At 65.3% G+C, this 15,319-nt stretch overlaps 2 protein-coding genes across 30 annotated transcripts in view; both read left to right on the top strand.

Annotated features, from left to right (window-relative positions):
• Window positions 1-8,770, top strand: part of SYNGAP1 (synaptic Ras GTPase activating protein 1) — a 31,201-nt gene extending 22,431 nt beyond the window's left edge. For 21 of the 29 annotated variants that reach the window (XM_069774352.1, XM_069774351.1, XM_069774349.1 and 18 more), the window contains 4 exons: window positions 540-751; window positions 3,635-3,735; window positions 5,479-5,547; window positions 8,518-8,770. In XM_069774352.1, the coding sequence (XP_069630453.1) occupies window positions 540-751; window positions 3,635-3,735; window positions 5,479-5,547; window positions 8,518-8,651 (516 nt within the window). In that variant the 3' untranslated portion in view covers window positions 8,652-8,770. The remainder of the gene's footprint in view (window positions 1-539; window positions 752-3,634; window positions 3,736-5,478; window positions 5,548-8,517) is intronic. The other 8 variants (XM_069774376.1, XM_069774350.1, XM_069774375.1 and 5 more) reach the window with 5 other exon arrangements.
• A 3,300-nt stretch (window positions 8,771-12,070) lies between these two features.
• ZBTB9 (zinc finger and BTB domain containing 9) lies at window positions 12,071-15,304 on the top strand. Its single transcript, XM_069774406.1, has 2 exons — window positions 12,071-12,103; window positions 13,528-15,304. Exon 2 carries the CDS (start codon window positions 13,544-13,546, stop codon window positions 15,302-15,304), a length of 1,761 nt encoding a protein of 586 aa, XP_069630507.1. The 5' UTR covers window positions 12,071-12,103; window positions 13,528-13,543.
• Window positions 15,305-15,319: the final 15 nt, after the last annotated feature.

Below are 15,319 nucleotides of genomic sequence, written 5' to 3'. Positions count from 1 at the left end.
CCCAGCTCTTTGGGTGTCATCTTGGTGGAGACCTAGTTGTTTGGATGTCACCATGGTGGGAACCCGGGTGTCCAGGTGTCACTGTGGTGGTCCCAGGTGTTTGGGTGACAACTTGGTGGAGACCTAGGTGTTTGGATGTTACCATGGTGGGGACCCAGGTGTCACCATGGGTTGTCCCAGGTGTTTGGGTGTCACCTTGGTGGGGACTTAGATGTTCAGATGTCACCACAGGTGGTTCCAGCTGTTTGGGTGTCATCTTGGTGGAGACCTAGGTGTTCAGATGTCACCACAGGTGGTCCCAGGTGTCACCACGGGTGGTCCCAGGTGTTTGGGTGTCATCTTGGTGGGGACCTAGATGTTTGTTCATGACCATGGGGACCTAGGTGTTTGGCCATCACCATTGGGAGTCCTAGCTGTCTGGGTGTCACGGTGGTGGGGACCCAGGTGTTCAGGTGTCACCGTTGGAGGGGAACCCGGGTGTCTGGTCGTGGTGGGGATGGGGAGATGCCACCAGTGCCCTGCAGTGTGGGCTGTGGCAGGTGAAGGAGTACGAGGAGGAGATCCACTCGCTGAAGGAGCGGCTGCACATGTCCAACCGCAAGCTGGAGGAGTACGAGCGGCGCCTGGTGTCGCAGGAGGAGCAGACGAGCCGCATCCTGCTGCAGTACCAGCACCGCCTGGAGCAGAGCGAGAAGCGCCTGCGGCAGCAGCAGGCAGAGAAGGACTCCCAGATCAAGAGCATCATCGGCAGGTGAGGGAGGGACCCGGCCCCGGGGACAGCGAGGGGACACCGGGGACGCTGGGGGGGTTGGGGAGGGAGAGGGGGGTGAGGGGAGGTCCGGTGGGACTTGAGTGTTGGGGGGCATGGAGGGGTGTGGGGGCAGGGTGGGACGTGAGGGACATGGGGGGACAGAGGGACATGAGGGATGTAGCAGAACATGGATGACATGGGGACACAGAGGGACTTGAGGGACACAGAAGGACATGAGGGACATAGATGACAGAGGGACAGTGGAACACGGATGACATGAGGACACAGAGGGACTTGGGGACATAGAAGGACATGAGGGACATAGATGACATGGGGACACAGAGGGACAGTGGAACATGGATGACATGGGGACACAGAAGGACATGAGGGACAGTGGGACATGGATGACATGGGGACACAGAGGGACATGAGGGATGTAGTGGAACATAGATGACATGGGGACACAGAGGGACTTGGGAACATAGAAGGACATGAGGGACAGTGGAATACGGATGACGGGGACACAGAAGGACATGAGGGACAGTGGGACATAGATGACATAGGGACACAGAAGGACATGAGGGACATAGTGGAACATGGATGACATGGGAACACAGTGGTACGTGAGGGTCAGAGAAGGACATGAGGGACATAGATGACAGAGGGACAGTGGAACACAGATGACATGGGGACACAGAGGGACTTGGGGACATAGAAGGACATGAGGGACATAGATGACATGGGGACACAGAGGGACAGTGGAACATGGATGACATGGGGACACAGGGACAGTGGAACATGGATGACATAAGGACACAGAGGGACTTGGGGACATAGAAGGACATGAGGGACATAGATGACATGGGGACACAGAAGGACATGAGGGACAGTGGGACATAGATGACATGGGGACACAGAGGGACTTGGGGACACAGAAGGACATGAGGGACATAGATGACATGGGGACACAGTGGTACGTGAGGGTCAGAGAAGGACATGAGGGACAGTGGAACATGGATGACATGGGGACACAGAGGGACATGAGGGACATAGTGGAACATAGATGACATGGGGACACAGAGGGACATGAGAGTCAGAAGAACATGAAGGACAGGGGGACATGGGGACACAGAAGGACTTGGAGGCAATAGATGGACATAAAGGATCTGGGGGTGGAGGGGGACATAGAAGGACATGGGTGACAGAGGGACATGTGGGACATAGAAGGACATGGGATTATAGGGACACGGGGGGACATAGAGGGACACAGAGATTACAGGGACGTGGGGAACGTAAGGGAGATAGAGGGACATGGAAGATATGGGGACATGGGTGACAGAGGGAGACGGGGGACATGGGGGACACGGGGGACACGGGGGACACAGGGGGACATGGGGACACAGAGAGACATGGGGGATGCCTGGACATAGCAGGACATGGGGGTGTCCCCTCCTGTCCCTGCATGTCCCCGGGACGGTGGCAATGTGACCCCCAGTGCAGCCTGTCCCTGCCATGTCCCTCAGGTGTCCCTGCTGGGTGGCAGCCTGTCCCTGCCATGTCCCCATGTGTCCCCAGGGTGTGCCTGGGGGGTGGCAGCCTGTCCCTGGTGGGGTCCCTGGGGGTGGTAGTGTGACCCTGGGGTGTCCCTGCTATAGCACTGGGGTGTCCCCCCATGTCCTTGGGGTGAGTGGCAGTGGGTGCCTGGGTGGGTGTCCCCATCCCCATGCTGTCCCTCAGGTCATAGCGTGTCCCCAGGGGGGTGTCCCTGTGACCTGGGGGTGTCCCCGGGGTGTCCCTTGGTGTCCTTGGGGGTGGCAGCATGTTCCCAGGGTTTGTCCGCGGGTTATCCCATGTCCCTGGGTGTCCCTGGGTCTGTCCCAATGTCCCTATGTGTCCCTGGCGTTGGCAGCACGTCTCGGGGGGGGGCATCCCTGGGGTGACCCCATGACCCAGGATGTCCCTGGGGTGTCCCCAGGGTGTCCCTAAGGGTGGCAGTGTATCCTTGTGAAGCGCCCCCAGGGCTGTCCTCATGATCCAGGGTGTCCCTGGAGGTGCCCCCATGACCTGGGGTGTCCCTGGGGTTGTCCCCATGTCCTTGGGGTGTCCCTAGGGTGTCCCTGGGGTTGTCCCCATGACCTGGGGTGTCCCTGGGGTTGTCCCCATGTCCTTGGAGTGTCCCTAGGATGTCCCTGGGGTTGTCCCCATGACCTGGGGTGTCCCTGGGGTTGTCCCCATGTCCTTGGAGTGTCCCTAGGATGTCCCTGGGGTTGTCCCCATGACCTGGGGTGTCCCTGGGGTTGTCCCCATGTCCTTGGGGTGTCCCTAGGGTGTCCCTGGGGTTGTCCCCATGACCTGGGGTGTCCCTGGGGTTGTCCCCATGTCCTTGGAGTGTCCCTAGGATGTCCCTGGGGTTGTCCCCATGACCTGGGGTGTCCCTGGGGTTGTCCCCATGTCCTTGGAGTGTCCCTAGGATGTCCCTGGGGTTGTCCCCATGACCTGGGGTGTCCCTGGGGTTGTCCCCATGTCCTTGGAGTGTCCCAAGGATGTCCCTGGGGTTGTCCCCATGACCCTGATGAAGCCTGGCCCCAGGGTGGTGTCCCCAGGGGTGTGCCCGGGGATGACAGTGTGTCCCCGGGTGGGCATCCCCAAGGGTGTCCCTGCTACCTGGGGTGTCCCCATGACCTGGGATGTCCCCAAGGGTGTTCCCAGGGGTGTCCCCATGACCCCGGTGAAGCCTGGTCCTGGGCCAGGGGGGGTGTGTGTGTGTGTGTGTGTGTGTTTGTGTCCCCGAGGGGCGTCCCCGGGGGTGGCAGCGGGACCCCGGGGGGTGTCCCCGTGTCCCCGGGGTGCCCCCCCGGGGGTGGCAGCGTGACCCCGGTGAAGCCTGGCCCCGCAGGCTGATGCTGGTGGAGCAGGAGCTGCGCAGGGATCACTTGGGCGCCCACGACCCCCCCGAGGGCCGGCGGCGGCTGCTCGACGCTCAGGTGGAAATTACAATGTCATTGCTCTGCTCCGTGTGACATCGGCCATCCCACGCCGCGCTGGGGGCGGGGCCCGGGGGGGACACACACACAAGAACCTGGGGCACCCACGGGTGGGGGTATCCCTAAGGGAGTTATGGGCACCCATGGGTAGGGGTATGGGCACCCCTAGCAGGGTGTATGGGCATCGCTGGGGGGGGGGTGCCTGTGGGCACCCCAGGTGGGGTATGGGCACTCTTGGGGGGGGGGGGGCAGGGTTTGGGCACCCATGGGGGGGGGGTTGGGGGTCTGTGGGCACCCATGGAGGGTTATTGGGACCCTAAGAGGGATGTGGGCACCCATGGGGGGTTATTGGCATCCCCTGGAGGGGGGGGCACGGGCACCCGTAGAGGGTTATGGGCACCCTTGGGGGAGTGGGGGGGGGGGGGGGTTATGGGCAGCCCTGGGGTGGTGGGGATACCCTTTGGGGGGGGTATGGGCAGCCCTGGGGGTGTGGGTGGGGGGAATTGGGGGTCTATGAGCAGGGCTGGGAGAGGGTGGGCACCCCTGGGGGGGATTGGCATCCCTGGGTGGGGGGTACTGGGGGGGTATGGGCACCCCTGGGGGGGATTGTCACTCCTGGGGGGGGGTAGTGGCATCTTTGGTGGGGGTCGGTGACCTATGGGGGGGCTATGGTCACCTATGGGGAATGCAGGGGGACAGGGCCATCCCTAGAGGGGACATGGGGATGCCTGGGGGGGGAGGGGGGGGACAACGATATGGTGGCCCCTGGGGGCATATGGTCACCCTTGGGGGGGGGGCACAGGGGGACAGAGCCATCCCTGGGGGCACATGGGGTCCTGGGGGGGGAACCTGGGGACCCATAGGGGGCTGGGGGGGGGGAACACCTGGGGTGGATATGGTCACCCCTTGGGAAATAGGGACCCCAGGGGGGGACACGCAGCCTCCCCTGGGGGGGGGACAGGGCCACCCCTAGTGGGGACAGGGCCACCCCCAGGAGGGATCTGGTGACCCACAGGGGGATGTGGGGGGGGGGGGGGACAGGGCCACCCCCAAGGCGGACAGGGTGACCCCTGGGGGGACATGGTCACCCCTGGGGGGGGACAGGGCCATCCCCAGTGGGGACAAAGCCACCCCTGGGGGGGGACATGGAGACCCCTCTGGGGGACAGGGCCACTCCCAGGGGTACACAGTCACCCCTGGGGGGGGACATGGTCACCCCTGGGGGGGGGGTCAGGGTCACCCCAGGGGGAACAAAGTGACCCCTGGGGAGCGCAGGGCCATCCCCAGTGGGGACAGGGCCACCCCTGTGGGGACAAAGTGACCCCCAGGGAGAACAGGGCCACCCCTGTGGGGACAAAGTGACCCCCCCCAGGGGGCACAGGGCCATCCCCGGGGTGACACGGTCACCCCCAGTGGGGGACAGGGCCACCTCCAGGGAGGACACTGGAGGGACATGGGGGGGGGGTGACAGAGCCACAGGACCGTCATCCTCTCCCCCCCCAGCCTAGGAGCAGGGCCACCAGTGTGTCCCCAAGTCCACCTTCCCCCCACCAAGTGATGGAGCCGGTGACGGACCCCCTCCTTGGGTTGGGGTCACCCCCAGCCACCTCAGGGCCACCCCCACCCCCCCTAAGGCCACCACCGGGACACAGCGTGTCCCCAAGACCCCCCCCCGACCCCTCCCGCGGGGACGAGCATGTCCCCCCGCGGTGGCCCTGACCCCCGTGTCTCTCTTCATCCTAGCTGTCCGTCAGGTAGCGCGGGCCAGCCCTGCCATTGTCACGGGACCCTCGGCCTCCGGTGACACGCCAGGTGGGTCCTCCCGTCCCCGTCCCTGTCCCCATTCCCCTTCCCCCTAGGTAGCATCCAGGGGACATCAGGGAACCCTTGGGGACACGATGCTGGAGTGTCCCCCATGTTCCTCCTGTGCCCCCATGTCCCTCAGGGACACTGGGGACATGGATCCAGGATGTCCCCAAGACCATCTAGTGTCACCATGTCCCTCAGGGACACTGGGAACTCTTGGGGACATGGACCTCAGGTGTCCTCATTCCCCTCTTGTGTCCCTGTGTCCCCCAGGGACACAGAGAACCCTTGGGGACATGGATCCAGGATGTCCCCAAGACCATCTTGTGTCCCCATGTCCCTCACAGACACTGGGAACTCTTGGGGACATGGATCCAGATGTCCCTCATGGACACTGAGAACCCTTGGGGACATGGATCCAGGATGTCCCCAAGACCATCTTGTGTCCCCATGTCCCTCACAGACACTGGGAACTCTTGCGGACATGGACCTCGGGCGTCCCCATGCCCCTCTTCTGTCCCTGTGTCCCCCAGGGACACTGGGAACTCTTGGGGACATGGATCCAGGTGTCCCTATGTGCCTCTTGTGTCCCCATGTCCCGCAGGGACGCTGAGGACCCTTAGGGACACACAGTGCTGGGGTGTCCCCATGTCCTCTGGACACCGGGAACCCTTGGGGACACAGATCTAGGGTGACCCATGTCCTTATGTCCCCTAAGGGACACCGGGAAACCCTTAAGGACATGAATCTGAGGTGTCCCCATGACCCTCTTGTGTCCCCATGTCCCTCAGAGACACTGGGAACCCTTAGGAACGCAGATCTGGGGTGTCCTTATGTCCCCAGGACACTGGGAACCCTTGGGGACATGGATCTTGGGTCACCCATGTCCTTCTTGTGTCCCCATGTTTTCTGAGGGACACTGGGAAACCCTTAAGGACATGGATCTGTGGTGTCCCCATGGTCCCTCTTCTGTCTCCGTGTTTCCCTGGGGACACTGGGAGCCCTCGGAGACATGGATTTGAGATGTCCCCATGTCCCCAGGACACTGGGGAACCCCTGGGGACATGGATGCTGGCATGTCCCCATGTCCCTCTTGTGTCTCTGTGTACCCCAGCGACATTGGGAACCTCTGGGGACATGGATCCAGGGTGTTCCCATGTCCTGCAGGGACACTGGGAACCCTTGGGGACATGGATCCAAGGTGTTCCCATGTCCCTCTTTTGTCCCCATGTTCCACGATGGACACTGGGGACCCTTGGGGACATGGAGCCAGGGTGTTCCCATGTCCCTGTCTCCCCCTGGGGACACGTTCCCCAGGTGTCCCCATGCCCCTCCTCTGTCCTGGTAGGACCTTGTCCCCTCCCCGGCATCCCTCATCCCAATCCGTCCCAGGGGACACGGATTTGGGATGTCCCCATGTCCCTCCCCTTGTGCCATGTCCCCCCGCCACCTCCATGACACGGATCCGGGGTGTCCCTGACCCTTCTGTGTTGTGGCCACGGGGACATCCTTGTCCCCTCCTGGTATCCCTTGTCCCCTGTCTATCTCAGGGGACATGGATCCAGATTGTCCCCATGTCCCCCATGGACACTGGGAACCCTTGGGGACATGGACCCGGGGTGTCCCCATGTCCGTCTTGTGTCCCCATGTCCCCCAGGGACACTGGGAACCTTTGGGAACATGGACCTGGGGTGTGCCCATGTCCCTTCTGTGTCCCCATATCCTCTTGGGGACATGGGCCCAGGGTGTCTCCATGTCTCTTGGGACACCAGGGAGTCTTGGGGGACAAGGATCTGGAGTGTCCCCATGTCCCTCTTGTGTCCCATGTCCCTCAGGGACACTGGGAACCCTTGGGGACATGGATCCAGGGTGTCCCCCTCTCCCTTCTGTGTCCCCCAGGGACACCGGGAACCCTTGGGGACATGGATCCAGGGTGTCCCCATGTCCCTCTTATGTCCCTCAGGGACACTGGGAACCCTTGGGGACATGGATCCAGAGTGTCCCCCTCTCCCTTCCGTGTCCCCCAGGGACACTGGGAACCCTTGGGGACATGGATCCAGGGTGTCCCCATGTCCCTCTTATGTCCCCATGTCCCTCAGGGACACTGGGAACCCTTGGGGACATGGATCCAGGGTGTCCCCATGTCCCTCTTATGTCCCCATGTCCCTCAGGGACACTGGGAACCCTTGGGGACATGGATCCAGAGTGTCCCCCTCTCCTTTCTGTGTCCCCCAGGGACACTGGGAACCCTTGGGGACATGGATCCAGGGTGTCCCCATGTCCGTCTTGTGTCCCATGTCCCTCAGGGACACTGGGAACCCTTGGGGACATGGATCCAGGGTGTCCCCCTCTCCCTTCTGTGTCCCCCAGGGACACCGGGAACCCTTGGGGACATGGATCCAGGGTGTCCCCATGTCCCTCCTTTGTCCCCATGTCCCCCTTAGGGACATGGATCTCGGGTGTCCCCATGTCCCCTTGGGGACATGGTTCTGGGCTGTCCCTGTCCTGCTTATGTCCCCCATGGGGGTGACAACAGTGGGGACAACAGGGTCACCGTCCCCTCTGGGGGTGGCTGGAGGGGTGGGGGGGGGCCACCCACCGTCCCCCAGCGCTGGCGCCCGCCGTCACCCGCCTCGTCTCCATCCTCGTGTCTCGTGTCTGTCCCCATCTCACCTCACCCGGGCTGGGGGGGGGGGGAGGTGACACGCGCGTCCCTGTGCCATGTCCTGTCCGGGGCTGGGGGGGGGGGGGACAGGGGACATTTTGGGGGGGGGCGGGGTGTCCTACCAGCACCAGAGGGTCCCACCGAGCTGTCGCAGGTGAGTGCCGCACCGCGTCGGGGAGCTGGTGGGGGGGGGGTGGCACAGGGTTGGGGGTGGTGGGGTGGTGGGTGACTTGGGGACATTTGGGGACACTTTTTTTTTGGGGGGGAGCAGGGAACAGGGGGGGTGAATGAGCCCCCTCGGTGCCTTGCAGGAGAGGCAGCTTTCCGCCGTGGGTGCAGCAGACCCGGGTGTGAGTTGGGTCGGGGGGGTCCCCGCGCGACCCCCGCCTCCGCCCCCGCCACCCCCGATCACGGCCAACGGCGAGCTGCGCGGCCCCGCTGCTGAGCACTAGCACCCGCCCCGGGGGCCACCGGGACCCCCCCCAACCCCCCGCCCCGGGGCTGGCGGTGGCCCCCGGCGACCCCCGGGGAAGAGGAGGCGGAAGGGAAGGTGGCGGGGGGGGGGGGGGGGACAGAGGAGATCCCCCCCCCATCCCCACCTCCTGCCCCGGCCTCGTGCGAGACGAGGCGGCCCTCGTGCGAGGGAGCGGGGAGGCTTCACACGAGACGGCTCCCTCGTGCGAGGGAGCGGGGCGGCCTCGTGCAAGGGCTCCTTGTGCGACGGGAGCGGGGCGGCCTCGTGCGACGGCTCCCTCGTGCAACGGGAGCGGGGCAGCCTCGTGCAAGGGCTCTTTGGGCAACGGCTCCTCCTGCAAGGGCTCCTCGTGCAACAGGAGCGGGGGAAGCCTGGCGCAACGGCTTCTCCCGCAAGGGCTCCTCGTGCGACGGGAGCGGGGAGGCTTCGTGCAAGGGCACCTCGTGCACCAGGGACAGGGAGGCCTCGTGCGATGGCTCCTCGTGCAACTGCTCCTTGTGCAACTGCTCCTCGTGCAACGGCTCCTCAGGCAAGGGGAGCAGGGAGACCTCGTGCAACAGCTCCTCGTGTGATGGGAAAAAGGTGGCCTCGTGCAACGGCTCCTTGTGCACCGGGACAGGGGTGGCCTCATGCATCAGCTCCTTGTGCATCGGGTCCTTGTGCAATGGGGGCAGGGAGGCCTCGTGCACCGACTCCTCGTGCAACAGCTCCTTGTGCACCGGGACTGGGGCGACCTTGTGCACCGGGAGCGGGACAGCCTTGTGCACTGGGACTGGGCTGGCCTCGTGCATTGGCTCCTCGTGCACCAGGATCAAGCCAAGCCCTCGTGCACCGGCTCATCGTGCAGCGAGACTCGGCGGCGGCGGGGGCCCCCTCGTGCATCAGGATCATGGTGGCCTCGTGCAACGGGATCAGGGTGGCCTCGTGCAACAGCTTCACGTGCTCCAGGACTGGGCATCCCTTGTGCGGCACCTCCTCGTGCACCAGGACCGGAGCTCCCCGTGCATCACCTCCCCATGCACCAGGACCAAGCCAGCCCCCCCCTCCGCCGACCCTCTCCCCCCCACCTCGTGCATCACCCTCCTTGCACCAGGACCGGACCTCCCCTCGTTGCATCAGCTCCTCGTGCATCACCACCCCTCGTGCACCAGCCTCCTCGCGCACCAGGCCCGGACCTTCCCCTCGTGCATCACGTCACCACGCACCGGGCAGCCCTCGTGCATCGCCTCCTTGTGCACCGGGACCGGACCTCCGTCGTGCATCACCTCCCTCGTGCATCACGTTTTCCTCCCCCGCCGCCCGTGTGCGCAAGCCTCCTCGTGCACCGGGACCGGACCTTCCTCGTGCATCACCTCCCTCGTGCACCAGCCTCTTTCGTGCACCAGGCCCCGGGGCAGCCCTCGTGCAACGCCTCCCCGTGCACCAGGACCGGAGCTCCCCATGCGACACCTCCCCATGCAACAGCATCCGCCCCCCGTGCACCATGCCGGGGTGTCCCCCCCCTCCTTTTTTTTTTGTCCCCTCTCTCTTCTCTTCGTGCATCGTCTCTCGTGCATCGCACCCACCCCGTGCACCAGGAGCCGCAGGACCCCCCTCCCCACCCCGTGCATCCAGCTCCGCCATGCAGCAGCCTCGCTGGGCACCGCGACCGGGGTGTCACCGTGCACCGGGACCGGGGTGTCACTGTGCATCGGGGGGGTGGGGTGGTGTCCTCGTGCACCGGGATGGGGGCATCCCCGTGCACCACCAGCCTCACGCACCACGATCGGGGCATCTCCGTTCACCATCGGCCTCCTGCAACGGCATCAGGGTGTCCCTGTGCACCAGGACTGGGGTGTCCCCGTGCGATGGCATCGGGGTGTCCCCGTGCACCACCATCCTCGTGCAACAGCATTGGGGGGGGTCCCCGTGCGCCACCGGCCTCGTGCGACAGCGCCAGGGTGTCCTTGTGCACCAGCATCCTCGCGCGAGAGCACCGGGGGGGTTCCCACGCACCACCATCCCTGTGCGACGTCACCGGGGGGGGTCCCCACGCACCACCATCCTCGTGCGCCAGCACTGGGGTGTCCTCGTGCGACACCAGCGGGGGGGGGGGGTCCCCCCGTGCACCGGGACTGGGGTGTCCCCGTGCACTGGGACTGGGGTGTCCCATCCCCCCTCCCTCCCCCCGCCATTGCACTGGGACCCCTCAATGCACCGGGACCCCCCCTCAAATGCCCCAGGACCCTCCCAAATGCCCCGAGACACCGCCCAAGTGCCCCAGGACCCCCCCCAAATACACCAGGACCCCCCCCTCCATCCACCGGGACACCCCCCCCAATCCACCGGGCCCCTTCAACGCACCGGGACCACCCCCCTCCCCCGCTTCACCGGCCCCCTCCCCTCGTTCAGCGGCCCCCGGTGCCCTCCCCCCATGCCCCCCCCGTGCCCCCCCCAGTCCCCGGTGCCCCGGCCCGGGCCCGCCGCAGCCCCGACAATCCGCCGCCCGCGGGCGGCCCCATGGCGGGTCTGGGCTGGCTCCAACCCCCGCCGGGGCCGCCGCTGCCCGCGGAGCCTTTAATAAACTCGGATCGGTCTTGTAGCCCCGCCTACTGGGGCGGAGCGGGGGAGGAGACTGGGGAGGGGGCGCGGCTAGGGCTGAGGCGGGTTGGGGGAAGCGGGAGGGGGCGGGGCTGAGGGGGCGTGGGAGGGGCCTTAGAGGGGAGGGGGAGTCGTTTGCGGCGGGTTGGGGAGGGAGGAGGCGGGGCTGGCTGGGGTGGGAGGGGCTTTAGGGGGAGGGGGCGCGGTTTGCTGGAGTTTAGTAAAGGAGTGGGAGGGGGCGGGGCTGGCTGGGCTGGGAGGAGCTTTAGGGGAGGGCGTGGTTTGCTGGATTTAGTAAAGGGAAGGTGTGGGAGGGGGCAGGGCTGAGTGGGGGCATGGGAGGGGCTTAAGGAGAGGGGTGGGTGGTTTGCAGGGGTTTAGTAAAGGTGTGAGAGGGGGCGGGGCTGCCTGGGAGGTGGGAGGGGCTTTAGGGCGAGGGGCGTGGTTTGCCAGGGTTTAGTTCAGGGAAGGGAGGGGGCGGGGACTCGCCGGGGTTGGGCGGGTATTGAGAAAGGGAGGGGCTTGGAGGGGGAGGGGCTTAGGGGGCGGGGATTGCGGGTGGTGGAGAAGGCGGGGCGCAGGAGGGGGCGGGGCCTCCCGGGGTCGAGGGGGGTTCGGGAAGGGGCGGGGGAGGCCCTCTCTCTGCGCGCGGTGGGCGGGGCTTGAAAATGGGCGTGGCTTCTCGCGGCAGGGAGGGGGCGGGGTTGCGGCGGGCGGGGCTTGGGAGAGGGAACCTTCGCGGAGGGGGAGGGGCTTCCCCGGGGCGCGTCACCGCTCCGCCCGCAGGAGGGGGCGGGACTTCCCCGGGGTACGTCACCGCTCGGAGGCGCCGGCGGCCGGGGGTGAGCGCGGGGCGCGCGGTCACGTGACTGGACCGGGGTGGGGGTGGGGCGGTCCCGGTGGGTCCCGGTGCCGCGGCCGGGGGCGGGGGGGGGGGCAGGAGCGAGGGGGCGGGTCGGCCCCAGGGGTATAGGTGCCCCCCCCCGGGGCAAGGGGGCACCCCATGGGGCACCCAAGGGGGTGATAGGGCACCCCGTGGGGAAACAGGGTACCTGAGGGGGCAACCGGGCACCCAAGGGGGGCTACGAGACACCCTGGGGGGGCAACAGGGTGGCTGAGGGGGCAACAGGGCACCCAAGCGGGCAACTGGGCATCCCATGGGGCAGTAGAACATTTAAGGGGCAACAGGGCACTCCGTGGGGCAACAAGACACCCTGGGGGGGCAACAGGGTGGTCGAGGGGGAAACCGGGCACCCAAGCGGGCAACTGGGCACCCCATGGGGCAGTAGAACAGTTCGTGGGGCAAGAGGATGCCCAACGGGGCAACAAGGCACCACATGAGTCAGTAGAACGTTCAAGGGGCAACACGGCACTCCATGGGGCAGCAAGACACCCCGTAGGGCAACAGAGTGCCCGAGAGGGCAACCGGGCACCCAGGTGGGCAATAGGGCACCCCATGGGTCAGTAGAACAGTTCATGGGGCAACAGGGTACCTCAGGGGGTAACAGGGCATCCCATGGGGCAACAGAACAGTTCATGGGGCAACAGAGCACCCAAGGGGGCAACAGGGCACCTCACAGTGCAGTAGAGCAGTTCATGGGTCAACAGAGCACCCCATGGGGCAACAGGGTACCTGAGGGAGCAAAGGGGCACCCAAGGGTGCCCTAAAGCACCCCATGGGGCAGTAGAACAGTTTATGGGGCAACAAGGCACCTCACAGGGCAACAAGACACCCTGGGGGGCAACAGGGTGCCTGAGGGTGCAACAGGGCACCCAAGTGGGCAGGTGGGCACCCCACGGGGCAGCAGAACAGTTCAATGGGCAACAGGGCGCCCAAGGGGGTAACAGGGCAACCCATGGAGCAGTAGAATAGTTCATGGGTCAACAGAGTGCCCAAGGGGGCAACAGGGCACCCAAGGGGGTCCTAAACCACCCCATGGGTCAGTAGAACATTCATTGGGCAACAGGGCACCCCATGGGGCAGTGGAACAGTTCATGAGACAACAAGGCACCTCATGGGGCAAAAAGACACCCTGGGTGGGCAACAGGGTGCCTGAAGGGGCAACAGGGCACCCAAGGGGGCCACAGGGTACCCCACGGGGCAGTAGACCAGTTCATGGGTCAACAGGGCACCCGAATGGGCAACTGGGCACCCAAGGGGGCCACAGGACACCCCATGGGGCAGTAGAACAGTTCATAGGGCAACAGAGCACCCAAGGGGGCAACCAGGTGCCCCCTGACCCGTGTGACAGACCTGTCTCCACAGGCTCATCGCGGGGAAGATGGCGGCGGAGGGGGGCCGGGTGCAGATCTCCTTTCCCCAGCACGCGGCGGCGTTGCTGGACTCCCTCAATCGCCTGCGGCTGGAGGGGAAGTTCTGCGACGTGGCCGTCCACGTGGGAGGCCGGATCTTCCCAGCCCACAAGAGCGTCTTGGCTGCCGCATCCCCTTTCTTCCACGACAAGCTTCTTCTACAGGATGGGGGGCGCCTGCTGCTGCCCCCCGCCATCGACCCTGACGCCTTCGAGGGGCTCCTGCACCTCATCTACTCGGGGCGCTTGACATTGCTGTTGGAGGCCCTGCCTGGTCACCTCTTGGTGGCCAGCGGTCTCCAGATGTGGCACGTGGTAGATCAGTGCTCGGAGATCCTGAGGGAGTTGGAGGGTGGGGCGTGCCGGTGGGCTGGGCGGGGCAGCGAGGCAACATCATCGTCATTGTCAAGCGGCCGCGGCGGTGAGGCTTCATCATCATGGACCACCCGTGGTGGAGATGGGTCTTCATGTGTCACCCATGGTGGAGATGGGTCTTCATCATCATCCTGGACCACCCGTGGTGGAGATGGGCCTCTGTGTACCACCCATGGTGGAGATGGAGCGTCATCGTGGACCACCCGTGGTGATGGGTCTTCATGTACCACCCACGGTGGAGACGGAGGATCATCGTGGACCACCCGTGGTGGAGATGGGTCATCATGTCCCACCCGCGGCGGTGACGGAGCGTCATCATGGCCCACCCGTGGTGGCGATGGGTCTTCATCGTCCTCGTGGACCATGCGTGGTGGCGACAGCTCATCATGTCCCACCCGCGGTGGTGATGGAACATCCTCATGGTCCACCCGTGGTGGTGATGGATCTTCATCATCATCATGGCCCGTGCGTGGTGGCGATGGCTCTTCATGGGCCACCCGCGGCGGTGATGTGGCGACGCCATCTTTCACCAAGGAGGGGGGCGAGGAGGTTCTCAAAATCCGTGTGGCCGCTGACGTGGCGCCAGCGGCGACGTCGTCCCTGAGCTCCCTCCTGAAGGATGCCGGTGAGGAGGTCCTCAAGATCTGCGTGGAGGAGGAGGAGGAGGAAGAAGAAGAAGAGGAGGAAGAGGGTGGCCGCCGCCACCGCCGCCGCCCCACCGATGCCCTCCAGATCGTGCTGGAGGAGGAGGAGGAGGAAGACGGGGCACCTGGAGATACCCACGAGCCCCCCAAGATCTTCTACATCAAGCAGGAGGTGGGTGACGCCGGCGCCGTTGAGGACCTCCTGCCAGCGACCGAGTTGGTGGGCGGTTTTGCACCGGCGGAGGTGAGCTACGTCATCCCAGCGGGCGGCAGCGGGACGACGGTGACAACCGGTGGCACGATGGTGACAACCGGAGGAGCGGCCGTCTTCCCGCAACCATCTTGGAAACCGGTGGACCTTCACGGGAACGAGATCCTGGGCCGAGGTCAAGCCCTTCATGCTCCGGTGAAGCTGGGAGCGGCTCCCGATGGCAAACGTTTCGGTTGCTTGTGCGGTAAACGGTTCGCCGTCAAACCCAAGCGGGATCGGCACATCATGTTGACCTTCAGCCTGCGTCCCTTCGCCTGCGCCGCCTGTCACAAGCGTTTCAAGTTGAAGCATCACTTGACGGAGCACATGAAGACCCACGATGGAGCCGGGCGAGCCTGCGAGCGCTGCGGCCGGCGCTTCCGCCTACGGAGCGGTTTGGCCAAACATCGGCCGCTCTGTCAGGGGGCTCGGTGGGGAGGGGGATGCTGGGCCTGCGAGTGAGGGAGGGGGGGGAAG

Source organism: Haliaeetus albicilla, chromosome 29 (assembly GCF_947461875.1).
Source record: "Haliaeetus albicilla chromosome 29, bHalAlb1.1, whole genome shotgun sequence".
Lineage (NCBI taxonomy): Eukaryota > Metazoa > Chordata > Aves > Accipitriformes > Accipitridae > Haliaeetus > Haliaeetus albicilla.
Note: the sequence above shows the minus strand (reverse complement) of the source record. Positions and strands in the feature narration are given on the sequence as shown.

Coding starts and splice junctions, on each gene's coding strand:
- ZBTB9 (XM_069774406.1), top strand. CDS start 13,544: ATGGCGGCGGAGGGGGGCCGGGTGCAGATCTCCTTTCCCCAGCACGCG.